Below are 27,263 nucleotides of genomic sequence, written 5' to 3'. Positions count from 1 at the left end.
AGCTTCAAAGTTTATTGGTGAATAGCAAATGATCTTATTTACCCTCATTAAGGTAAACAGCACATCAAGACATCATTCCTTCCTTCTGCATTAACAGTATTTCAGGATGCAACAATTACACCCCCACCTTTTGAGGTCGGTTTCACTTATATACTAAAATACACTGCCACGCTGCCCCCCTAGGTGCAAATGCATCCACATGATTTGTTCGTAACGTGGTAATTCCTTTTTTTTGTTTGTTTGTTGTTTTTTTTTTTTGTTGTTTTAACAGAGTACTGAAATTTATCTGGTAAAGCACCAGTTTTTGCCCCTCACATAGGAATAAACAAGCACTATGTTTCTCTAGGGGCAGCGAAACTGGTTAAATGAATCAGAAAACCCTGAAAAGATTGCCTACCCTCAGTCCATCAGCTACTGGACAATTATTCAAGGCCCAGCTGTAAGAAAAACAGATGGTGAGTGAGCATTAGTAACGTGGGCTTCTTTTCACTCGTGCAGTCATAAGCAGAGGTTGTATGTTCTCACATGAAAACTGCCATGAAATAGCAGACTGAGGAACAAAATTGTGCAAAGACTCCAATTTGTAAGCTAACATGCTTAAAATTTTCATGAGCTAAAGCCAGATTAACTGATTTTACAGGAGAGGAAGATCTTACAGAGTGAGGAAGTACTATAAACGGACCAGGTAAAGAAAGGCAGTGTTCTCGTGATAGGTTTAAACAGTGTCATCATAAAACGTCAGTTACAGAATTCAACTACCATACATGATTCTCTGAAGACTCACTAAAGTATAAAATGCAGAAGACATGCTTAGAACTGCAACTGCAATGATGGCATTCAGCAATTGATGTGCTTGTACTCTATAAAAAAAAAAAAAAGGGGTAAACTGTATCCAGGAATTGTTCATCCATTTTAATTCTCTACACTATTTTAGCACAAAGATAATCTGCTCTAATCCGTATTCCATTATTGACACTATTGACTACATCAATTGAAAATGCCACCAAATAAATCAACATTGAATTAAGCCATGAAGAAAGAATGTGATATAAAGTCTTTCAGACTCCTATAAATCATCAGATCCAGAAGCATGACACAAGTAACTGAGTGGGGAATTCAGCTTTTCTCCATAGTCATAATGCTTAAGGCCCAAATAAAATTACACTGATTTACCATGTAAGCACTAATGGAATAGCTAGGGTAGAGATGGAGGGTTTGTTGGGTTGTTTTGTTTTCATGGTGGATTCTTTTCATCATTGATACAAGAGCTGCACTGTGAACTACTTTCTTGTTAAAGACAGAAAAGGTTGATATTGAAGTTTCAGTTCAATTGTTTTCGATCTGTGAATGTCCACTATGAGCAATTGCTCCATTTAAGAGGAATTACCCTTTGTACAAACCACTTCACTATTTAAAACAAAGCACATCTATCATCATTAAACATAAAAAAAATTACCAATTTTAAAATAATGACAGCAGCACTGTATACTATGACATGGAATATTACGTGATGTTTCAAAACAACAGTTGACTTTGTTATTTTAGTCAGAAAATACCAACTAAATAACCCTATGTCCAGGCAAACATATATCATATGGAAATACCCGTTAACAGAACTAAGCCTCCATTAATATACAGTAAAACCTAATTTACAGGCAGTCAAAATTTTGCTGCAAATATTACTTCATGCTGGCATTTGATGTAAACTTGTGGTCAGAAATTATTTGTTGCATTGATGTGTTATATTAAAGAGAAGAAGAGAAAATAGACGTATTTAGCTGTTTCTAACACCATAAAATATTACCAAATGATAGGGCACACTATGAATCCGAGTTGCCTTTTCCTGTATCTTTAAATATTGACACTAGGTAAAATTCTAATCCAAATGCACCTACACTTTTCCCAAATGTCCCTATCTTTTTAATGATGCAGTTTAAACTTCCAAATCAAAACCATATCTCCTCCTTCTGTTGATTGCTGCTGCTGATACAGTTATTTTGGTTTTAACGTTTGAAAACTCTTTCTGGATTTCTACAGTTAGAAGCATCTTAATTAGAGAACATACAAATAATTTCAGACCATTTCTAAGAGCTTAACTAGCTTGGAAGCATCCTTCAGTTTTTGTTGGCCTTTTCAAGTGAGTATCTTCTTGACAGTTAATTTATAATGTGAAGTAGGCCTCTGTGCTTTATTTATTGTCAACAGTTAAGCTTTAAATGTTTTTAGGTAAAGCATCCTGTATGCACAAACTGTTTTAAAAAAATGCAGTTCCTCACTTAGCTCTTAAAACATTATGTATGTGTGTAATCTGGAAGATATCAAAGCAAATACTTAAGTTTCTAACACTGAATAAAGTAGTAGAGCACTTCTGTGGGTACACTGTAGAAAACATTTTATCCCTTTATACTAAACAAACCGAGCAAGCAGTTTTAGTTTAGCAAATAAATAATGGCCAATTTTAAGTGACTACCAAAACACAGATTTTCCCAAATGATTAATACAGCTCCACAGAAAACCACCATCCTCATGCCTACACACATATTTATTGACAGGAAGAGTGGTTTGCCCAGCTTGAGAAGAACGTAACATCTTTTATAGTCTTTCAGGAAAAACATATGTCCAATTATAAAACTTAAATGTAACAGAATATTAGCATATTTAGCAGATAGACACAAAAATAAAGAATAACTTTTTTCATAGATCCTAAATAGATAGTAAAGTTTAACAACTGAGAGGGAGCTCAGCTGTCATACAGATGTCTGAATTCATTTTAATTGAGGTGCAAGTTAGCAGACATATCTGAAGTGCAATTTTTCAAGGAAAAAAAATATTCTACTCTATAGGTTCACATAATGTCTATATACTGCTGATCACAGAGTCCACAGGCAGGGGGGAATCACTAGTTATTAAGTTGCCAGACAAAGCTTTTAGATTACCAGTATTTAAGATCAATAGACAACTTATATAGCTATAAAGTATGAAAAACATCAACAGTTTCACGGAAATAGTAATATTCGCACTAAACATACAAAACACAGGTATTTCTGTAGGTTTGCTAGAAATTATCAGATAGGGGAAAAAATAGAAAAAAAAAAAACCAAGTAGACTGTCACGGTAAAAGTTTATTAATGCTTTCAAAAATAGAAAACACTTCTTATTCCTTTCCTATTTAAAACCAGAATGATGCTATGTTAGCTTTGTAAGTAATGTCACCACAGTACTATCTTTCTGCCTGAATAATTCCGAGATAGACTAACATTGGTTAAGTGTTTAGAAACAAATACATAAAATAATAAATCATATCTGAATTAAGATGATAATTATCTGACACTCTAGGAACCCAGACTAACTAAAATGCCAACCAGCAAAAGAAGCAACAAGCACAGAATTTTGAACCTGCCACAATTATAATCAGGAATTCAGATGACGTTTTAACTTATATGTTATTGTGATTAGTAGAGGCAGAACGATTCTAAACTGACAATAGGATTAGCCAGATGATGAAGCCAACGCTTAAAAAAAGAGGTACTTTCATTGTGGCAGTTAATCCACTTAAAGAGTTAAAAATTATCCACTAGATATAGCACTTTGTAAAGTGCATTAGCAATCACTTCTCATCTTTCTCTCAAATGGAATAGATGGAATTGAATTCACTATTTTAAAGCAATCATTATGGTTGCACAGTTTCTTAAACCTTAAAGCAGTGCCATACTATAGATGCGTTTGCATAATGATACTGCAATAGCTCACACAGGAAGGTTATTATAGCACCTAACCTCATCTTTATATTATTCTTTATCAGCTCCCTGTGTGGCCATGTTGACCTCTCACCTTAATTCATATTTTTCCTTTCAAAAGCTGGATCTTTAACATACAAATTGTTTTTTTGGCAAACTCAAAGTAAGAAATCCAACAAAATACAGGAGTGCATTTTGTGTACAACCAGTAAGTGCACAAGTCACACTGGATCATTAAACCTAATCTATAAATGTCATTTCCAAAATGTATCCAGAATACAGGACTACTAAGAACATACATTTTAATTATGACATACAATTTATTTAAATATTAAATACATCATATTTATCTGAGGCAAATTTCAATTGCAGACATATGAATCCCTCCCACACACATGTATAATCTAGGGCGTATACAAGAATCTTTTATTATGCACTTCTATGCTGTAAGTCAGAAATGGCTTATACTACACTATTCAAGAAAAAAAGCTACATAAGGGTTTATATCCTGCAAATAACTGAGTTCTGTTTTTTCAGCAGTAATAGAAAACAAATATTCTGAAACAAAAACAAGCTTTAAATCTATTTTATTTAATCTTTAGGAGCAAAAAGAAATACTATAAAACATCTGTCAGGCATTTGTAAATACAGAAATAAAGTTAGAGACTGTTTCATGAAAGTCAATATGCATATAAACTATTGTAGTGGAAGTTGGAAGAAATGCCCCTATATGTTACAGTAGGCACAAGGATTTTTTTCCCCTGAAGTTTCAGCAGAAAGTAACAGAATAAACAGGATTAATCATTTTTTGCATGATAACATATTTCTGTCTTGGCTCTACATACTTACTAGATGACTCTCTATAACAGTGGACTTGTAAAATAGAGAGGTAGAATACAATGACAATTCCAAAATACTAGTTTAAAAATAATGTGTTATTATCTAGCTATTTATTTAATGTTATAACAGCAGGAGGGTACCAACTAGGAAATTATTTGGGCAGGGAGAGGGGTGGAAACACTTAAAAAACCCCCTATATACAAAAATTATATGAAATTAATGAAAAAAATCTTAAAAATGGACTAGAAATTGGTATCATTTTGCTGATATCAGAACATTTTTTTAAACCCATTCCAATATACTTCAGTGATAGAAGTATTAATTCTGCACAAGTATAGCTTTATAATTTTTTTTTCTTTGGTGAACTAGAAATCAGCTTGATTTTAATCAGCAGCATGTTTCAACACAGACTTGAAATTCCTGGCTTCAAAGGCGGCTTAAACAAAATTGCCATTGGGCACATTTACATTAGAAGTATAATTTATGCCTGCAAGTGAATAAAGAGCAGTCCTTTATGGCTGAAACTCTGCTACAGTATCCACAAAAATGCAGTCAAAGTACTCTGTTAAATATCTATAAACAGCATCAATAAAGACATTGGGGGAGGGGGAGAAGATATGCAAAGGCTTGATGTTATGTTAAAACATATTTTCTACTCACTCTCACCATTCTTTAATGCAGGCACAACACTCACTCCGCACAGTGGGAGACATTTATACAGTCTATTCACACAAAAAATATCTCCAAGATTACAAATCCCCCAAACGATGCTGACAAAGCAGGCACTATAGGAAAAGAAAAAGTTAAGCAAACTTACCTGCTGTAAGTACATAAAAGTCAAGGCACAGGAGAGCTGGGGACACATGCCCACATTCGGCAGTGCCACGCAGGTTGCACCCGTAAGGGGATGCTGCATGGTGTTGCTCTGAAGTCTACGTAGAACAAGTGAGGGGGCTTGCATGCAAGCACGTTTGCCCTGTCTTGTCACTACGTTTTTTTTCCTTTTGCTTATTTAAGTGAGAAACAGTATTTCTTGAATGCCTTTTTTTCCCCAGCGCTAGATCCCTACATTCATTTGTCAGCTAAGGCAACTTGGTAGATTTAAACTGCGAATTTTTAACAGAGGAAAAAAAGAAGACACAGCCTGCAGCCTATTGATGAGCGAATGGAACTTCCTCAATGACAGAGAGAGCTGAAGCTTGTCTCACAACAGTAGCTGCTGACTAGTAGAGAGAGAGATTGACTCAGTGAGGCTCAGTCGGCTGGTGCTGATGCTGCACAGCTTCTCATTTGTCAAATGGGTCCTAGGGCAGGGTCTTTACCACTCACCAAAATTCAAATACTGCATTTTAAAAATCCCTGGAGAGGAAAGGGAAGGAGCGAAAGTGAGCGTGCTGCATCACAGGCATCCATGAGATCTGGGCAATTAGTGTCATTGCCCAGCTGGGACTGAATGCCTGTTATGATTCTGCACGCACGCATACACACTCACACACACTTTTTTTTTTTTCCCCTCGCAGGACTCACACCTGACATAAAAAGGGCTTTCCCCTTCTAAGAACAAAAGTATGAAGCACAAAGTGGAAGGGAAAGAATCTTGGTTAGTCAAGAGGATTCCAGCAAATATACAGTGCTATCAGTAAATGAGGTTCTTTAAATACAAATTAAGTTGTTATCTATGTTTCATTCACCATCTAGTTTCCCAGAGAAGCCTATAAAAGCATTACAGCGAAACTATGAAATATTTGTGTAACCACTGCAGCAGAAACACTAGGAATGAAACAAAATTCTATGGCACACTGTGCCTACTTGCTAGGGGGAGGGGAGCAGGCTTGGATAAAGACTGTATCTTAAAATTGGTCTAAAACCCATCTCATCTAAAATTACAAATTTATTTGACAGCTAGTCAATCTATTATAGAGAACTGCCCTATCAGGTTACATGGAAAAATTACATTTGCAATTTTCAGAATTTAATGTTTACATTTTACTTTGGGAGTGATACCTCAAATTAGTATTCCACTCTTGCAGGCTTTTTCTCCCCCCTCCATTCCCCCCCCCCCTTTTATGGAGTAATAATTATTCATTAGTAGATCTAGTTAGTCTTTATGTAATAAAGTAGGATGTGACCTGCAAATCAAATAATTTATATTACAGCTTGTCCTTGAGGTCCTATATTACAGCTCTTTTTTTTTTTTCTTAGATACAACTCAAGTATAACAGAAGATACTACTATTTTTAATTAGAATTTGACAAATGTATTAAATATTAATTCTTCGGGAAAGAAGGTCAAACCTCAAAGCAACACCTGAGGTTTTGAAGGGGTTCCTTTTAAAAAGCCTCTGCAGAAGATTTTAAAATTACCTGTTTTGTAGGATATCTAACTCCCACAAAAATTCATCTTTGATCAAGAGTTTAATGTTAACAACAATAAATAAACAACCCACAAACAAGAGAAGTCTACAGCGTAACTGGTTTGATATTAAGAGCTACTCTGAAAAACAAATAATAGTCCACGCTTAACTGGAAACAGATACAAAACATGTCACTGCAACTCAGGCGCTGTATTATAGAATGAAAAAGGATATTATTTTTTACATGTGTGCACACATACCTGCACCCACAAAAGCTTCAGAGACTGATTTAGATCCACTAAGTCTTCCTCATGCAAAACCAAAAATTTTCCAGCAGAATCAGTTATTACATAATTTTCTTTTTCAAAAGCAGCCAACACAACAAAACCAATGTATTTAGAACTCAGCAATCAACACCAAGCCAATCATGCACAACCTTACAAGACAGGGATTGGTTTTGGCTTAGGAAACATCCATGCTTTTGTAGTTTATCATGGACTGATCTACTAGAACAGCCCAGATATAGAACTGCACAGATTATCACAAAAAAAAAACCAACCGTAAACACCCAACCTAAAACACCACAAAAAAAACCCCAAACCCAAGTCACCAACAAAAAAACCACACGCACCACAGAGCAAGCGAGAGTGCAAAGGAAGAGAAATCAACTCTCTTCTATGCCCTTTCTCCTTTTTTCATTCTTTCTCGCTGCCTTAAGCAGTCTCCTGTTCTGACAGGACTATGTCATGCTTTTTTTCATTTTTTTTTCCTAGCACAAAAAGGCTGTTATTCTGCAAATGCCCTAAGAGAATTTTCCCGTCAGCTCATTTTCATATGAAATACCATAAATAATACATGGTACTTTAATAAGACCTTATCAGAATGTTTAATGAAAAACAAATACGTTATGTAAGGAGGCAAATAACCAACTCGTTCCACATAATGTCAAAATCAAAGGCAGCACGCTTCCTAGCCAAACAGTTTGGAACTATATAAGTCTGTGCAATTTCCCAAAGTGAGGTTCTGGAACACAGTGATGGTCAAGCAAAGTTTCTTCTGTCTATTGCACTATTTTACAGCTAAAAGGACATCCATAAAACAGATTAAACTCTTAAAAGCTGTGTGTTGAACAATTACTTCAAGAGAATTTAGTAGTGTAAGTGTAGCTAATATTAATGGCAAAAGTAATTTTCTCATTGGTTTACCCTTAGTTTTCACATATTTCAAAGTAAGAAATATATAACCCACAAATACCATCAATACCTTTCATTGGTATATTCGTGTTATCAAAACAAGATCATCAATGTTTTAACTATCCAAATCATCCATACATACAGAAACAATAGAGAAACAGATAGACTTCAGTAGTGTAAGAGACCTAAAAAAGAAACAGAATTCTTTAGCCTCATATATGCTACTTCAAGAGATGCAGGGGAAAGTCATTATCAATTTTCATCCCTTCCAAGAAAGACTTGTCATTATGTCTAAAAAGAAAAAAGGTAACAAAATGTGTTTTATTTTTATAAAAATAAAATCAATGTCTCTTCTTTAAAGCCATTTCCTTGTTTACACACACTCTTCTACCAAACCCAACCCATCAATCACAACCACATTCCAAGTTATGGCTATATATACAGTAAGTACCACCACAAATTTGCCAAAGGTACATGAATGACTGTACACAATCTGACCTTTTATCCTCCTACACAGTGACAGTACCACTATAACTACTGTGCAATTTCACAGAATAGCATATGCCCCATCAATATCTCATCTGCAAATTATTAACAACTTGATTTTTACCTTATTCTACAAAACCCCATATAAGCAATTGCAAAGCCTGTTTTACCTACATGATATGACATCTTCCAGTTGCCTCAGTGCTGCTCTGTTGGGTCAATAACTGACCTCAGTTATCCCACACTCGGTTGCTGATATTATCACTTATATATCAATTAACAACAACAAAACTTTTTCAAAACAAAAGGAAGCTACCAATCTGCACAACCTAAATCAGCCTCTGCAGGAGTTCAATTAGAAATGTAGAAATAAAAAGTTCTTCCACAGTACCATTTAAAAGATGCTAACAGCAAAGTATTGATCAATCTTGAATATGCAAATAAAACCATGAAATCAAAGAATCTCTGAAACAAAGCAAAAAGAGCCAACAGCATTTCTCACACAGCTGACTTTCAAATACAAAAACACTCTTTTATTTACAATGCATTTGTTAATTTAGTATAACATCTTCAATTTAAAATCATCCACTCAATTTGTTATGATCTGGTAGGCAACTTCTTCTCAAAACTGAAGTTCAAATTTCACATTTCATTCAGCCTAAAAGTTAAGCTTTAGAGTTATCACAGTAGAGTGCCCAATCAGTCAAACCTTTTAGATCAAGGAAAAAAAGATCTGAAAGAGATCACCTGCAAGACCACGTACCATTTTACACTTCAAACTTGTCTCAGTAGTACCCTACGCTAACAAGTTTACACATACAGAAGGCATACAGTATTATAAAGACTGTATGCCTCCAGATGTGATTTTTGGTTTTGGGTTTTTTTTTTTTTTTTAATGCTTCACATCTGCATACTACATTAACCATGTGAAGAATGGATACTTCTCTACTTTATAAAATGGTTGACATAGTACAAAAATAATGCAGGCAAGTGGTATAGAAGCTAATAGTAGTGCAGTCCTTTCTCTAAACAATCTTTTTCTAACACCACATGAAAAAATAGCTCCCAGGACTTCAAACTAGGAAAAGCAGCATATTATGAGCTTAAAAATAGCATGCTTCATTAACATATTTTTACAAATTATTAGCAATCATCAATATCTTCGCCTTTATTCCACATAGTATTCTGTTTTCTTATATATGTGTTATGATTTTTTTTTTTTTTTTAAATAAACTAGGGAAATATCACCGGTGTTTTTAAAGAATTTGTTTTGGCAAAAAAAGACTAAAGGGCTTCTCTCTATTCTTTTCAATTAATGGGCGATAACTCTTCTTTCCAGTGATATTTTCTTGTCATGAAAATCTCTGTTTCTAATTTAAGGTTTCTGTTAAGATTGCTCTTCTTACTAGGTCTTTGCACAAAGATCAAGACATTACAGAGGCTCATGCTTACCTCAGGCAAATAAGAATCGCTAATTTTCTGTTTCTATTAAGCACTGTGTTATGTCCATTGACTTCTCCAGTATTTCATATGCAATGTCTATAAAGACTCTGTAGTACAGTTAACCTCTTCAGCACCACTTAATACATATTTCATAAGCATTCAACATTAACTATCTAGATTTTTCACATGAGAAGCCAAGAGCCTGTTTTCCCATCAACAGGTTTGGGGTGGGGAAGGTAACAAAATAAATAAAAATATTAAAAAAAAAAAAAAAGCTTTAGCCCTTAAAGAGTTAGAGATACTTCCAAACACAAGATGTATGTTCCTTGACAGGTCTAATTTTCCCGGCCAGCCTACAGTATCTAGGCATTCTGTAGAAAGCAAGTGGGGTGGGGGGGTGGAGGGGGAGGAATATAGAAAGAAGACAGGCCTAACAACCTGATCCTGATTCACTTTTATGCGAGTTTACACCAGCGTATCTCTTAAAAAAAAAAAAACAGTAGATTTACTCGTGATTTTTCACCGTAGAAAGCAAGGTTAGCATCCAACTCTATGAGTCCTCTTTGTCCCCTCGCACCGAGACCCGGTCTCCACTCGGAGGGTTTTCTTTTCCGGCGCTCCTTGAACAGCTATACCAGGAACTCCATCTAGTGGAGACGCAGGTTATATCAACCTCAGCTTAAACCAGTTACTCAAAATACAATGAGCTGTACCCGATTTTTGATGGTGTAATTGAATCTGCTACGCAATTTGCATAGTAAATAAAGGGTAGAAAAAATACTTTAATCAGGAGACTTGTGTCTCAAAAACATATGCCTATGCATAACCACAATAGTGCGCCAAAGGCACAGAATGAGGTTCCAAAACACCTTAAATTACTTGGGATCACCATTGCCCTTGCTCTCTTCTGGATGTTCCCATCCACTTTTTACGCTAGCATTGGCACAAATGACTCAGTTGCCAGACAACTGGAAAGACAGGATGGCTGATAACTCAAGTAGCAAAAGCTTTCAGAAAGCACTCGTCACCTAATGGCACAAGCATCATTGCCAGAATAAAGGAAAGGCTGCACTACGCAGAGGAGGAAGCAAAGAGTGTAGCAGCCTTGATTTAGGAAAGTTTCAGGTGATACGCAATTAACATTGCAGGGGGAAAGCAGCTTTATCTAAACACTGTTGCCTTCTGAGTACAGACTCAAGAAGCAGGGAAATAGACAGACAGACAGACTGACCAAGAAGGTGAAATAGATATCGGGGAAGTAAAATCTTTTGTCAATCCCACTCCCACCTCACCCAGCACAAAGCTAGCACAGACACTTCAACGTTTCATCTTCAGAAGCACAGGGTGCTCTCACCCACCATACACCACTGTCACACCACCAAATAAACCTTTTCAAACAGACATACACAGAGATTCTTTAAATTTGACACACCGGTACAAGCCTGCTTCACAAAAGAACCACTTTGACAGAAGCATCCAGCTATAATAGGTACTGTGTAGGTTATTATTTAGTTACCATTTAGGTTGTTACTAGTAAGGACACATCAGTATGCCACGTGTAGTGTTGCCCTACAATATTCTTTGCAAAATTCCCCAATGAAAAGATATAACAGTATGACCCTTAGAAAATTAACTCAAAATTAAATTTAAAAACTCAGATTTTTAATTTGTTTTAAAAAGCTAATCTACAAAACTAATGAGTATCAATCACAGAAAACTGTGTACAACTTATTACGCAGCTTAAAAGCTTCAATATGTAGGATCGGAGGGCTACAAACTACTCAAAAAAGTCTACAGTTTTATCTAAAGTGATGAAGCCTACTTTTGCCTGCTGCCGCTGTGGGCTGGTTTTTAAGTATCAGATAAGAGAAAGAGAGAGCATTTGAATAGTAAGGAGATACTATATATATTTCACCCAAAATTTTCATACAAAATTCTGTTTTCTTATTTTATATAGACACAAGTAATTTGCAGTGCTACCATCACTATTTCGTTCACATCGAATACAGTTATTTTAAACTAAAGTTTTCACACAAATTCATTAATCAAAAAGAGTTTACCCCAATTTTTTGCTCCTTGATTTGCACCATCACATCTCACACTTTGCTGCTGTTATGAAAGCACAAGGAAAGAATTTAACTTGGAGAGTGAAATAAGAAGCAGAAGCACATGAATTTAGAGCTTGTTTTCAAGTGACAGTAATAAAAGTTTAAAAAAAACCAAACCAACAAACCAAATGTAATTATAATTATATACATAGCAGGGCAGTATAAACACATCTTGCTGAAGTTTTAGGTTTTTGTGAAAGATCATTAATCTCTTAACCAAAAAAGTTAAGTGTCAAATCTCAGAAGGAGAATAAATGATAGATTAATTATACTATTATGTAAAGTTTGTATCTTCTCCTCTGTAGGAATGAAATTAACAGTTTCCTTATACAATGAAACCACTTCTTCTTTCATTATTCTGTCTACAACTGGGCATCACTCGTATATTCTGCCCAAATCTAAATCCACCAGACTTAGTCCACAATGCAGCAGCTCATTTTAATGTATAACAGCTAAATATTACCATGCTCATGTATAAACCCAACAAATCCTCCATTAACCGCAGCTGAATCTCTGAGTCTCCCCTTCCCTTGTCCTTTGTTTACAGTTTTCAGCCTGTGCACTCCCCATGACTATGTGATCTCTCCAGTGCGATGAACAATACCTCCAAAGCTCCCTTGAAGACTTTATTTATCATCATCTACCAGTAAACCTCAAGATATTCCTCATCGTTTTGACACTACCCCATAAGATGGACGAAGTCAGTTTTAAATTTAGCTCAACGACTCTTCAAAATCTAGCCCTTCATCTCTAATTCTTTCTTGTGGCTTTCAATCTGTCAACTAAAATATCTTAAAATTCTTATGGCCAAGCCTGAAGGGTTCTAGTTAAATACCATTCTTCATCCAAAGAGATAAAGATGCAGCTCAGGAGAATTAAAATGGAGGGTTTTGTAGCTTTGAGCTCTATTTTATGCTGAAGCACTACCAGGGCTTTCCAAAGCAGCCAACTATACACTCTCCAAAAGACTATTCCAGCAGATGCCATGATCCAACTTCACTCCTATGCCAGAATATATCAGGAGAAGGGTTAGTTGCTTTGGTTTGAGTTTTGGGTTTTTTTGGGTTTGTTTTTTTTTTTTTTTTTTTGGGGGGGTGGTGGTGGTGGTGTTTTAGACTGAAGAATTTTGGCTCCATAAAACGCTTGCATCCTTCACCTCTCCTACTTGTAATTCCTCTCTGATCTTCTTTTATTCAATGAAATCCATACTGGTAACACTGAATTCACTCTTCTTTTTCCCTCTGCTGCTTTTTGGCACTATCACCACTTCTTTTGCTTTCTGCATAAAGTTCAAGTTTCTCATCCTCCAGGATTCAGACCATTCAAGACTTGGCATTGAAATCTACTCCTGTCAAACATTTACACATGGATTACCTGACATTCCTTACTTTCTCTAAGATCCCTTTTAATATTCCATCTCACACATCTACAACCAGACTCCCCTATGCTCTACTCATGCGTCAAACAACTTTTCACATTGGAGAGGACCTTCACCTCCTTTACATCCTTTGAAATATGAACATTTCCAAGAAAGATAGCTTAAAACATAGAAGTCATGTTGCATGTGCACAATATAATGCACAAAGTGTAACACTCAATGTTTTGTATTAGAAATAAACTGGACACACTTAAGAGAAGCGGGTATTCTACATCTGCTGTTAAGCACGACCACAAGCATAACAAGCAGTACTCGCACATTATCCGGCTTTCCTCTTACTCCCAAGAATCTTCCAGTCATGATAGACACAAATATCCTTAAAAATAAAAAGAAAACATATACATTACAGCTTGTTAATTCTAACTATGCTTATGTCAGTCTTAAAAGGTCTAGATTGTGGTTGTTTTAAAATGAGAGAATATTTGCCTCAAATTACAAGTAAGAAAATCTCAGAGAGAGCAGTTCACATTTTTCCTTTTCACTTGATACTCACAAAGCTTCCCCTCCCTACAAAACCATTCATATTCATGTAGTTTGAAGAAAAAATAACATTTTAGCAGAATTCTCTCCGAAATGTTTTTTACACACATAAATAACACTTTCTTATTGCTTTTCTTGAATTACATTAGTCCTACTGAAACTAGTTATACAGTTAAGACACTGCGGGTGTATCTATTCCTTTATGTTTTATAATTTGGCTACAAAGTTCAAAATAATTTCAAGGTAAAACTAGCAAAGTTATTTTTAATTTTAGTGCTTAATTACTACAAATATTTGAATTACATAAACCATCACAGAAAAATGAAAATAAATTACTCCTAAATTTTAACTAATTTTTAGTGTCTCTGAATTGGTTTTGCAGTTTCTAACTTGTTTTTTTACACAGTACCTCCAAGGACCCTCAGATTAAATCATAAATTTGAAAGACAATAACCAAAGAGGTTAGTTTTTGGCTTAATTCTGATCATATAAAAGCATAAGAACGTGTCCTCTCATAGCTATTATCTTTTTTTCAGGTAAGTATACCTTGCTTTGCCACATCTCAATATACTATCAATACAGCGTGATTTATATTAAATAGTTTTCATTAAAACTACATAGAATAAAACAGAAACAACCATAGGAAGATCTAAAAGGGAGGTATTTGAATACACTCTTTTTTGTAAACCTGAGTGACACATGAAATTCAGCTACTCAAAAGCTCTAAAATTAGAGTTAGAGAATACATCACTGAGGTCCAATAACACATATTTATGAAGTGCCTTAACATGCTAAATGCATTCTCAAACGCACACAAACTACTGTCTTATGGCTTGTAGTACTTCCCAATATAGTATCTAATTGCTTATATACACAGAGAAGGCATTTCGTCCTAACTTAAATCTCCAACCTAGCATTTTCTAGCTTCACCCACCAAACCAAACTTCTCAGCTATGAAAGGACTCTACATCTACATTTCAAGAACGTAAAAGGAGCAGAAACGTTACTATTATTAGACCAGACAGCTAAGTTAAAGCTAGCATGGGTAAGCTTGTGCCTACATCTCAGTGTTGCTGACAGAGCATATACATGTTTCCATATATATTTGGGAGACAGTAGGCTACTGATCTTCTCCAAAACACATGCACAATTTCCACTCAAACAAGGCAGAAAAGAATGCACCAAACAGATAATCTTATTAACTAGCAAATACTGTATTTAAATGTGGATTGACAAGTGTAGATACTAATCTGTTTTTGAAACGGTCATTCAAAGCAATACAAAGCCAAGACTTCACAAGTAACTCACTTTTTAAGTTATTGTATCCACAAAGCACATACAAATGCACCATCCTGTACATACCTTGTGCATCATTAAAGAGGTAACACTAAAATTTAAAGTTAACTAAATGAAAAATGCCAAATTATTCACATGAGATAGCAACATACCTGTTCTTCCTTAACACAGCATAATGCAAGTTTCAATGTTTCTATGCATTTGCATCAGCTCTGAGCTGTAAGGAGCGCCTCTCAGAGTGACCCCTTAGATCATTCTGCATGCCTGTTTAAACCTTTGGCCTCCCTCCTCAGCCTGCCATCACAGGTACCAATTGTGATGAAGATAACTCTGCTGCAGGAGACTAATTGAGACCAGCCCTGAATTTCATCCAGGCCACTAAACAGTCATCAGGTGCTAACATCAGGTATCAGTCAACATAAGCCAGGTGACCTACACACAAAGGGTTTCACACCTAATTACAAGTGTTTAGTGCCATCCAGTTACCTGAAAATGAACTCTGAAGAGACAGACCATACCTCACTGTGTAGATAATAACCTCACTACTCCAGAGACAATCTCAACTTTTATTAAGATGTAGCACATAGCTTACTGTATCAGCTACATTATGTGTATAATAGATGCAGTTTTAGTATTGGATCTTGAATTTTTACTAGAAGCTGTTATTACTGGTACCAAAATTGCATTCCCTAATTCTGCCAAGAAACATTGCTGGGGTGTAAGAATCTTACATATCCATAAAAAGATAAAATATCAAATATTTGAACTGTCTCCACTGGAATACAGAAGTTAAGAACAAAATTAGGTGCAACGACTCATTAGTAATCTCCAGAAACAACAACTTCAAGATCTCACAGATAAACAAAACAGCAAAAAACCCAAAAGCAGGATTAACTAAAATCAGCAGCTAAACTAGAAAAAAAAACCCCAAACAAATCATAAAAAATGTGTTCCATTCTCCATTTATTGTGAGAATGAATTATTCACTGAAACTAGTAGAAGTCTGAAGACTCAGTGAATGCAGTCCTGGGCTCTCAGAACACCAAACACCTGCAGTGCTGCAGATAAGTTAGCAGGAGCATTTTTCTCAAGGATTTGCTGATCCTTTTCAAGTTAAAATACATGAAAAAATTCTCATCTTATTAGTTTCTGTAATAAAGTATTACTAGAAAAAAAGGCAATACCAGGACTGGATAATCATTTACACCTGATTCACACCACCGATCCTAAAAAAAAAAGTCTCAACATGAAGTACAGGTGTGCTTTCATTTACTCATCATTCTTACTTAAATATTTCAGAATCTATTCTTGAAAACCCAACATGATTTTTCAAGATTGAAATAATATGGAAATAAACACATTTGGAAAAAAAGCAAACTTTAACAATCTTATTTACCTAAATCTTGCAAAAAAAAAAAAAAAAATCAATTGCCATAAAATAGACTTAGTCAAGGCACAAGACAGCCTAGCTGCATAATTCATCAGCCATTTTAATCCTGTTTATGAGTATCAGGTTCTTTACAGAAATTATTTTAAAGAATGCTTAAGAAATATCATTGCTAGTTAGGGATTTATAGGATGTATTACCAACTGATAAAACAATAAACCAAACCCCACCCTTATGGCCTCTGTAATGGCATATGATATTAATTTAAAGAAAACCTCTACACCTCCCCTCAAATCAAAAACATACTGCAAATGCTAATACTTCACACAGAAAACTGATCTGAGTTAATAGGTTCTCCTTAGCATTTACCTTCATTGAAAAATATTACACACAAAGTAGTATTTGCTCAATTCTGAGATTGCTCTAGATCTCATTTATTCCATTCCAGCTTAAAACAAAAATTTGATCAACAAAATGGAGTTGTAGACACAGCGCTAGTCCTAATTACTGGAGAAACTTCAATTTTTTACTATTTTTACTTTTTTCATACATATCCACCCCTAGATGTTTTTATATACTGACACATTCCTTTATAACGTATACTGACAAAAGTCCACTATATACATTTTTAAGATTGTGAACTAAACACACAAAGTCTATGAAACACCAGAAATGTTTTTCTGTGTAATGTGAATTCATATACATCCTAACTATTTTATTACACACTTCTTTCCCGCACACACCTTGACCCTCTGTCAGTCAATGTATGGTAGAGTCGAAATAACATAGTATGTCCCACTGGAATGACTAAATCACAAAATAAGAAACCTTTAGTTCCTCGTTTTCATTCATTCTGTTTTGTTCTCTAGTCTAGCATTCATCCCTGCTCCAACCAAATCAGACACTTCTGTCCTCTACAAAGCTTCAATGACAGCAGGAGGGAACCAAAGTGAGAACTGGCACTTCTGTCCTCCCAAGCCCTGCTCCAGTCTGGCCCAAAATCACTTACAAAAACAAGCTTTCAGGCCAGTGGACTGAGATAGTCAGATTCACGGGGATAGGCCACGTACAGTTCTGTCAGATGCCTTGAAACTGTGAGCCAGGGGCAGAACAGTCAGCTGTTCCTACAGGACTAGCGAATACAGTCTGATCTGTACCAGATGCTCAGAAGGGGCAAAATCTTGAGATTTTAACCATTAACTTCTGAGAGTTATTTACTAGGTGTTACTCAGTCAAATCTGAGCAGGAATTCAGACTGATTTTAAAGGGCCAAAGTCATGTTCATGAAAAAATCCCATCATTCTCTGGCCACCTATCAAAGACTGCCAGAATCTATTAAGAATTTTCTTCTTTTCCTTTTTTTATTAAAAAAAAACACAACACAAATATTCCATTTCTTTAGCTGTTTTCTCACATAGCTGAAAAACTGTTTCATGCTTCTTAAGAAGAACATATAGGGGAATTGCGTGAACTCAAATATTTCATTCCAAAAAGTTTAACTTTATCAAGTTAATCCTGAAGACGAATTTCACATTTCCGGACACAATCTAATAAAATGTTACAGATCCCTCACTATTTGATTGGTGTGAAAAAGGGACCGCTGGACTACCCCTAGCTCAGCTCTGTCCAGCTACAGGTCTCAGGCTGATGCCTCTCGCTTGCCCCCTTGCCAACGTTTATCATACTTCACTTTTGTCAAAATATGCAGTGGATTTCATGAGACTCATTTGGTTTTGAGAGTAGAGAAACCATCAGCACATAAGGCTCTACTACTCATTCATAACATAAAACCAGAATAAAATAACACCAGAAAAGATACCGGCTTTCTTTGTAGCAAGAGGTTTTTGTCACAACAGGCGATAAATCATCGTGACTAGATGACCAAAGGTCATTCCTCAGAGGTAAAGATATGATATTAGGCTGATAGACCTTTAGTCATAGGCACGCACCAATATGAAATAGGTTACGAATTGGCAGGCCTCAGGCTTCAAAAAAACCTCAGCAGACACCTTCACATAGAGTGAAGCAGCAGTCCTGAATCTATACTCAGCCCTCAATAATTCTTGTTATCCCTTCTATGACACCACTGGGGAGTGTCCTTCACTGACACTCTAAACAGCTTCTCATTCATCATTACAGTTACATCAAATGAACTTTGCGTGTAAAGATACACACTCCCACCTAATGTCATTCTAACTGTGTATGTTTTCTTTGCCTATACAGTCAAATAGCATGCATTTAACGAATGTACTTTAGAACACTGTGCAAAATGAAGACCGTGGTATCAAGTGAATGCTTCCTGAATAACGTATCCTTAGGTACAGAATTTATAAAGCTGAATATTAATGAGTATTAATGGTTGTTTGGAGTTTTTTTACTATTAGTTGAACATTTTATTCTTGTGCTTCAGTTTTAATTTCACTAGAATGTTTTGCTTTTTGCTTCATAACAGTTAACGTTTTTTTTAGAAAACATTGATGGTTGTGTCCCTTAAGAAATTCTGTATAGAAGCAACAGTGGTAATATACCATAAGTATCAATTATTTTTTCTTGAACATGTTAACTACATGACATTTAGTTGCTTTCCAGAACTTTAAGTATTTTTATTTATTTCATTTCAAAAGATCTGGAATGTATATCTTGGAGCTTGCAATACACAATTTGCTTTTGATTGCATCTTCTAGAAATGTTTCTGGGAAGCGTAACGTTTCCCCCTAAATACCCTCTATATACTTGGGAACCTACTTACATATAATTGAACAAAAGCTACTACGTTAAAAATCAGGAACAAAACCAACAACAACAAAAAAGCTTTTTTTTTAGTACACATAATCAGAATATTTTCCTCTAAAAAAAAATAATCTATTTATGTATTTATATAATCCTATTGTAGTTCAGAACAGAGGTGAGGCATTCAAATTGTATTCATTAACTATAAACCCAGATACTTAACCTGGACTGAAATAAATAATCTGTACAGGAACTCCAAGTTCAGATTATCTAACTGACCTCAAATGCAAAAATGACACATTAGCTATCTAGTTATGAAGAAAACACCCAGGAACTCAGATGAAATTCATTGAAAATGGGTGCCCTGACACAGAATTCACAGCTGGAAAATACATTCATTTTCCTGTTTAAACAAATATTGCCTCTCACTAGGATAACCAAAAAGGAAAGCTGTATTGCATGACAAATATACATGTTTTGGCAGTGTACATTGTCTCTGCCTAAATATATCACATTCATTACTACGGCTTAGGGAGGACAGAATGGGTTAGCTACACAGTTTAGTGTGTTGATGTCTCTTTGTCCTTTTCCTTCCTGTGTAAGATGAAAAATGATAAGACTTTTTTTTCATTATTAATAATGAATGCCTTTCTTGTTGACAGACCTTGCTGCCAAGTAAGAAGCCTTGAACTTTAATCTTTATGATGCAAGATTTCTGTTCACATGGAAATCAACTAAGAGGATCACATAGGAGAAACTTAATACCCAGTTTCTAAAATATCAGTTGCTATATACCTTTTATAGCTTTTTAAAAAAAAATAAAAAAATCTCTCATTATTTTTTTTCCAATATACATTTGGTACCATGGCAGATAGACTGGGGAAAGCATGATGTAATCCCTTATTGCGTGGCACCAAAAAACACACTCAGTGATTTCTGAAACACAACACTGAATCAAAAGGCGATCCGAAGTGATTTTCGTCTGCGTTATTCTTCCCAGGAGTTACACAGCCCTAGCACTTTTAACAGCATTTAGAAATCCATCAAATTCCAGTGGTCAATTACTTTTGTGTTTTTGTGTACACATATATACACACAAATACACAAAATACAATTATATATATTAAATAAAATTTATCCCAGGAGATACATACATACACATATATATTTTTATTATTATTATTCATTACAGTAACCATCATGCAGCATTGTCAATATACTCTGTGATTCTCTTCTATTTGCTTAGTCTGCTAACAATAATTATAAGAAACCTTCAGATTATGAGCCTCTGTTGGCTGGAAGTGTACCTGGAATAAAAGAGTGGCTTTCCTTCCTTTCTCAGGTATCCTCTCTCCCCAAAAGTTTTAACTACTTCTAAAAGCTGCTACACATCTCAAGAGTTATCCTGGACTGGTAATAACTATAAAACTGGTAATAATTATAAAAGGTGAGTGACAGTCCCAGTTTTGTGCTCCCCTATGTCTTGATGATGTTTTTGATGCTCTAAGCCACAACAGAAAGATGGCTGAAGATCAGATCAAAGCTGCCATTCCAAACCAAGACCATAAGTAGGGAAAAAATCTCAAAGAGGAGCAGCAGGGAGCAAAATTAAATACCAAGTACCAACTTACAGGCAAACTAGTTCTCATTCTCCACAATAATATTTAAATGCTCATAAAAAAATCTGTAAACTTCATATTACAGTGGAAAAAAATTGGTCTGAATACCTGCTTGCCTGCAGAGGAGGAACGGAATAACAGTACCAAACAGAAATGTATTTCTCTAAATGAAAGCTTGACTTTCATTTAGAGTAAGAAAAAGTAACAAAAAAAGTAACAAAAGGCAAAAAGTAACAAGATGTTGTCAGGAAGTATGACATAATAAATTTTATTTCTAATATGTATACATTTAGATTAACATAACAAATGCATTCTATTATAAATATATCAGATTTATAAAATTTAACAAATATGAAGTAAAAATAAATTCACTAACACTTAATCTCGCACAATTTAGGAGACTGTGCATTTTACTAATAAAATTTTAAATACTTTATTACATGAATAAACTTCTGTAATTTAGAATAGTCTAAACATTCCTGAAATTACCATTGATGGGCTCATGAAATTATCAATGACGCTTACTATTGAATATTAGAAATATGGGTAGCAAGACATTTCTTTATAAGAACTGGGAACCTGGGAACCTCTAAAATAAATTATTCTTCAGACCTGCAGTATACAGCCCTACATGAAAAACTTTTTTTCTTTTTAAGTTTTAACGAAGGAAACATTATTCCTTAAAGTACATATGATCAGAATGTACATTTCACAATGTCATTCTTGTCTCTGTGCTTGAACTTAACTCTCGACACTGTTTTTCTAAGGAGTTTATACTCTTTCAAAGGATGTTTGCTCCTTAAAAAAACACGCAAAACCTCAAATGCATTCAAAAGCACCATTCTGATTGTATTTCTTGCTTCACACAGATAACTTTCAATCAGAAAATTTTTATGTTCTTTTGTTTTGAAACAAAAAAGTCAATCAGTAGAAGCTTCTTTTCCCTTCAGCATTCACAAATAACCCAAGTATACTGTGCCAATGCCTACTTAGTTACACAATATTTTTTGTGTGCTATCACTACCATAAGTTAATTTTAGTTATGCATAGCCTTTGTCAAACTAAATCCAACTTTACTTGAGTTGTCCCCCATGTAATTTTAACTTTTATTCCAGTAAAAAGTTCAAGTCAGATGCTTGGAGAAAAACAGCAGTTCAGTTTAAATTTAGAAATTTCTGTTTTTCAGCACAAGAAAGATTTAAATGCTCAGCACTCCTGACCCTAACACATATTTTTTATGTTTCTTTATTGTTAAATAGGACATGGCTATGCAATTACTCAAAGTAAGTTTACAAACACAAGTTTGCTACTGGCAGTGAGGAAGTGCAATGCAAGGAATAACAGGCTTTTTAGGGGATGAACATTGTACTTTATTGTTGTCCTTATCTGTTGTTGGTTTTGTAAATATATTATTTGCTAAAATAATTTCAAGAATTGTGAGATACAATCTGAAAAATAAAAATGACAAATACATTTAAGATAATGAATCCCAAATAACCAAATACTTGATTGTTTTAGTGCCACTGCCACAAAAAAACTGATATACAGTCTGAAACCTACTTTCTTCACTGTAGGTTTAAAAAATGCAATTGCACAAACATATTAGAGGGTTTCCACACCTGCTGCAATGTAGACAGTTGTAGTTAGGGGCTGGAGAGAGATGAGGTCAGTGACAGGAAGGAAAATGTGATTAGGTAATTCTCAATATGATGCCAACTATGACCTTTGGATTCCATTTCAAATCTAGCTATCATGTTACCAAAATAATATAGCACAGGATGGATACTGTTTTGCTAATATGATATATAGATTCTTAATAGGAATTTCATACTTACAACTAAATTACAGATATGCCAACTACGATATATTTTTATGTGCATGTGTCACAGTATTTCATAACATGCTACAGCAATTTTTTTTCCCCTTGACATACAAAAAGACTGAAGAAAACAACAGTAGTAGATTCAAGCTGAATAACATGTCAGTGCCCAAAACTTGAGTTGATTTTGTACACGAAATCCCAAATGGTCACCTTTCATCAATAGATTCTTCTTGGGGAAGTGTTAAAATCTTAAAAAAATCTCACAGAGGGTATGAAATTACATTCAGTTAAACAATACAGCAGGAAGTTACATGGACTAAGATTCGATTCAATATTAATACATAAGAGGTTGGAAAAGGCACCACAAAAAATTGCTGTATCTCTAAAATACTATACTCCGAATGGTACCTTGATTGTGTGAAACAGCTTATGCTGCCTTCATTGTGAAGGTGAATTTTGAAAAAGAAAACAATAGTTTATTTCCAAAAGTAAGCTGTGAAATATCGATTCATGCATCATGTTACTAAAAGCTAGGCCTTCTAACTCTTGGTATTGATTATGTGAATGCACACAAAGATATGAGATACCGACTCAAAATCATTGCACATAGAAGTCACATTTTCTAAGGTACCTAATTTACTGTGAATCTGGAGGAACACAAGGAGCTGGAGACAGTGCAAAATCCGTCATTTATAACTCGCCTAAATTTTTTTTTAACTGACTCATTATAGAGGAATTATAAAAATATAATTTGTTCATCTCCTCTTCAGGCAGGTACCTGAAGGGATATAAAGTAACAGGCAAGACCACTTTAGCCCAACTGAAAGCAACAAACAGATAGTCACCTGGCTGTATCTCAAGTGTATGCAATACTAAAAGTTCACTCAATGGTGATAATGTAATAGATAGAATTTTCTCCTGGTGGAACGGCTGTGTTACTGATACTTGCATTCAGATTCATTACAGGGAAATAGATTTGTTTGTCAATGAGAGCTTTTGATCATTCTGCAAGGAAATCATAAGTAAAAAATGGCAGTCATCTCCAGTTACAAATTATCTCAAAAATGTTACATGCTTAAATTAAATATGTAAACTTACCCCTTGCTTTCATCTTAAAGCACTGCAAGGTTTTAACACACTACAAAATACACTTGAAGGTAATTACTTCTTCCACTGAAATGCTGGCCCCTTGCAATTTCACAAACTAAAACAATAATTAGTCTTAAGCTCTGAAATTATGCAAAAAATACATCCTCTTTCAAACAAATAGTTACGAAGAAAATATTTTAATTATGCAAGCAGGACCTTGACCAGGTTTATTGGGGAAAATTACCTCTAAGAAAACATTCTAAGACAGAAACTGATTAGAAACCTAGAGCACTGTCTACAACCCAGTACCCCCACAATGAACTCTCTGCCACACCATCTATTTGCATAGAAGCGTCCCACTTACTGAATTCTCAAAAGGATTACTCATATTAATGAAAGTAAATTTTGAAGGAAAACTTTCCTTCATACCTTCAATTCCTCTATCCCATGCACACTTTATAATGAGAAAATTTTTTTCCAAAGGAAGACAAATGACTTCTCTACACAGTAATTACAAATTCATTACAACTTTGGAGGTTATTTTCATGTTTTGTTTAAACAAATAAAATTTAGAAGCAATGGATCGGAGCAGTGGATATGCTAATATCAGTAATCCAGTAGATAAAGAAAAAATTAATCATTAATTGCATGTAGTGAGCAGGAAATTCTACCAGAAGCCCACTACTCTGTTTTCTCGAGTCTCTTTCAAGAAAAAGCATCCTCAGAAATCTTAGACTGAAACATAAATACACCTCAATCTTTACCTTTTTCCAAACAAGTGTGATATGCAGCTCAACTGAAAATAGTACAGTTCTAACCTGCAAGTGAATTAAGACACACAGTGATAAAGAAAATATTCAGTAATGTGCTTCTGGTATAACTGAATAAGGCATCTGGATAAAATTGAGAACTATGGGAGAACACTAAATCATTTTAAAAACATGCATGAACTTTAGAATGATGCTGTCATCAGATTATTTATATTCTAGACATACAAAAGTGCCATATATTTTAGACCTTTCATGGTAAAACAAAAGCTTTACACAAGTAAAATTAAGTATTTAGATGCTTTCATGCAGGATTTATTAGTTCATATTTTGCCCTGTCTCTATATTTCTCTGAATTTCAGCTACGTATTTGTCATCTTAGCTTTATACTGTGTGGTACATTTGTTTCATTATATAGTAACTGATGGGCAATCTGAATTCACGTAGAACTGGAAATACCCAAGAAAACTTATCCTCACGGGATCATCAAACTAAACAAAATACGGACACAAAGAAATGTAGTAGAAAAGCTTGGTTTTGTACCATTTAGACAAAAATATCTTTACGCAGCTTTAATGTTTATCTGAATTAACCATGCTATAGAACAGCCAACAGTAAAAAGGAAGTTATTTCACACAGTAAGATATACACTGACCTTCAAAAGATTTTTTCCATACTCTTGCTTTAAAAATACATATAAACCTTCACCATACAAATAAACATGTACAATAACATATTGCCTTGTTTTCCAAACAAATTGTATAAGTTATACTATTTCAAGTGGTCTCAAAAATAAAATTAAAATGACTTTTTTTTTGTCATAACCAAAATTTGTTCTTTGATCTAACTGTTAAAACATAGGCTACACTGTACTTACCTCTTTCCTTAATCAGGGCAATGACTCTCTTTTTGGGTTTCTTATCTATTTTTTTTTTTCAGCATTAACCCTAAAATGCTACTGTTAGCCATTACTGCATCTACCAAGCCACAAACATTTTTCATACTTCTTCAGCTTGAAATTTTCCACTTGTCCCTAATTTTTGCTCTCTTGTTCTGCCAACTATTTTGAGTATAGCCATCAATTTTTTTCTCATAGTAACCTTTTTTTAATTTGCACCAGCACAGCTAAACATACCAAGCATTCAAAATGTCACAGAATAAACAGCTCCAGCTCAAGTCTTCCTCCTATCATGCTGGTCCATGTACCAATTTAACAAAGCCAACTTTTACTCAATAGCCCCATTTGTTAATGTAGTATTAACCTACATAATTAACTATGATTTGATTTCCTTGTTCTACTTAAATAGATTAAGCAGAACAAACAAACAAAAATCTTTAACCAAATAAACAACTACCTGCAAAGTTGCACGAATTTAAAAGCATATTAGCAGGTAAAAAATATAAACGATATTGTAAGATTTGCATGACCAAGTAACAGGACTGGTTCAACATACAGGACAAATCAGAATGATTCTATACTGTTAATACAGAACACTTCTAACCCATCACTTTTTCTGTGTGGTATCAAGGAGTTTCTGGCAGTTTTAAGGCAGAGGGGAATGGTGTTTGCTGGTAGCTGTCACACACCTTTTAGTATGATTTTATATGATGTTTAGGCATTTAACAAGTTATTGTTCTGTTCACGGGGAAAAAGGTTTCAGATGACTAAGAATGGGACAGTAAGTATTGAGGGAGTAATGCATCTCTAGGGTCCTGTACCACATAGACTATAGTATCGAAAACACTAGACTGTTTTCTTGACACCAGAATTCACAAAAATGCTCAAACAGAGGTCTTAATCGTCTGACATAAAAGAACCATTTCAATTCTACTTTTTGTGAAGGAGTAAATTATGTGCTTAAAATGTTATAGTGAGACAGAACTCGGATTTTTGAGTAATATTGCACCTGGGGAGGAAGAATGCAAAGCACCAGTACAGGTTAGGGGCGGACCTGCTGGGAAGTAGCTCTGAGAAGAAGGATCTGGGGGTACGATAGACAGTAAATTATCCATGACCCAGCAATGTGCCCTTGTTGCCAAAAAGGCCAATGGAATCCTGGGCTGCATAGGGAAGAGTGTGGCCAGTAGGTTGAAAGAGGTCATTCTGCCCCTCTACTCTGCACTGGTGAGGCCACAGCTGGAATACTGTGTCCAGTTCTGGGCTCCCCAGTTCAAGATGGAAAGGGAACTGCTGGAGCGAGTCCAGCGAAGGGCAACTAAGATGATTGCGGAACTGGAGCATCTCCCTTATGAGGAAAGGCTGAGAGAGCTGGGACTCTTTAGCCTGGAGAAGAGAAGGCTGAGGGGAGACCTTATTAATGCTTACAAGTATCTAAAGGGTGGGTTGAAGGAGGATGGAGCCAGGCTCTTTTCAATGGTTCCCAGTGACAGGATGAGGGGCAATGGGCACAAGTTAGAACACAGGAAGTTCCGTTCAAATACACGGAAAAGCTTCTTTATGGTGAGGGTGACAGA

At 35.1% G+C, this 27,263-nt stretch overlaps 1 protein-coding gene across 5 annotated transcripts in view; it reads right to left on the bottom strand.

The window, feature by feature from the left end:
- RBFOX1 (RNA binding fox-1 homolog 1) overlaps window positions 1-27,263 on the bottom strand; it is a gene marked incomplete at both ends in the record, with an annotated part of 1,320,957 nt that overhangs the window by 275,135 nt on the left and 1,018,559 nt on the right. For 3 of the 5 annotated variants that reach the window (XM_082490612.1, XM_082490616.1, XM_082490610.1), the window contains one exon: window positions 5,395-5,493. The exons of the other annotated variants lie outside the window; for them this stretch is intronic. In XM_082490612.1, coding sequence (XP_082346738.1) covers window positions 5,395-5,493 — 99 coding nt within the window. Of the gene's footprint in view, window positions 1-5,394; window positions 5,494-27,263 lie in introns of those variants that run through there. 5 annotated transcript variants of the gene reach the window in all.

This window comes from Vanellus vanellus, assembly GCF_965231255.1.
Source record: "Vanellus vanellus genome assembly, chromosome: 14".
Classification (NCBI taxonomy): domain Eukaryota; kingdom Metazoa; phylum Chordata; class Aves; order Charadriiformes; family Charadriidae; genus Vanellus; species Vanellus vanellus.
Note: the sequence above shows the minus strand (reverse complement) of the source record. Positions and strands in the feature narration are given on the sequence as shown.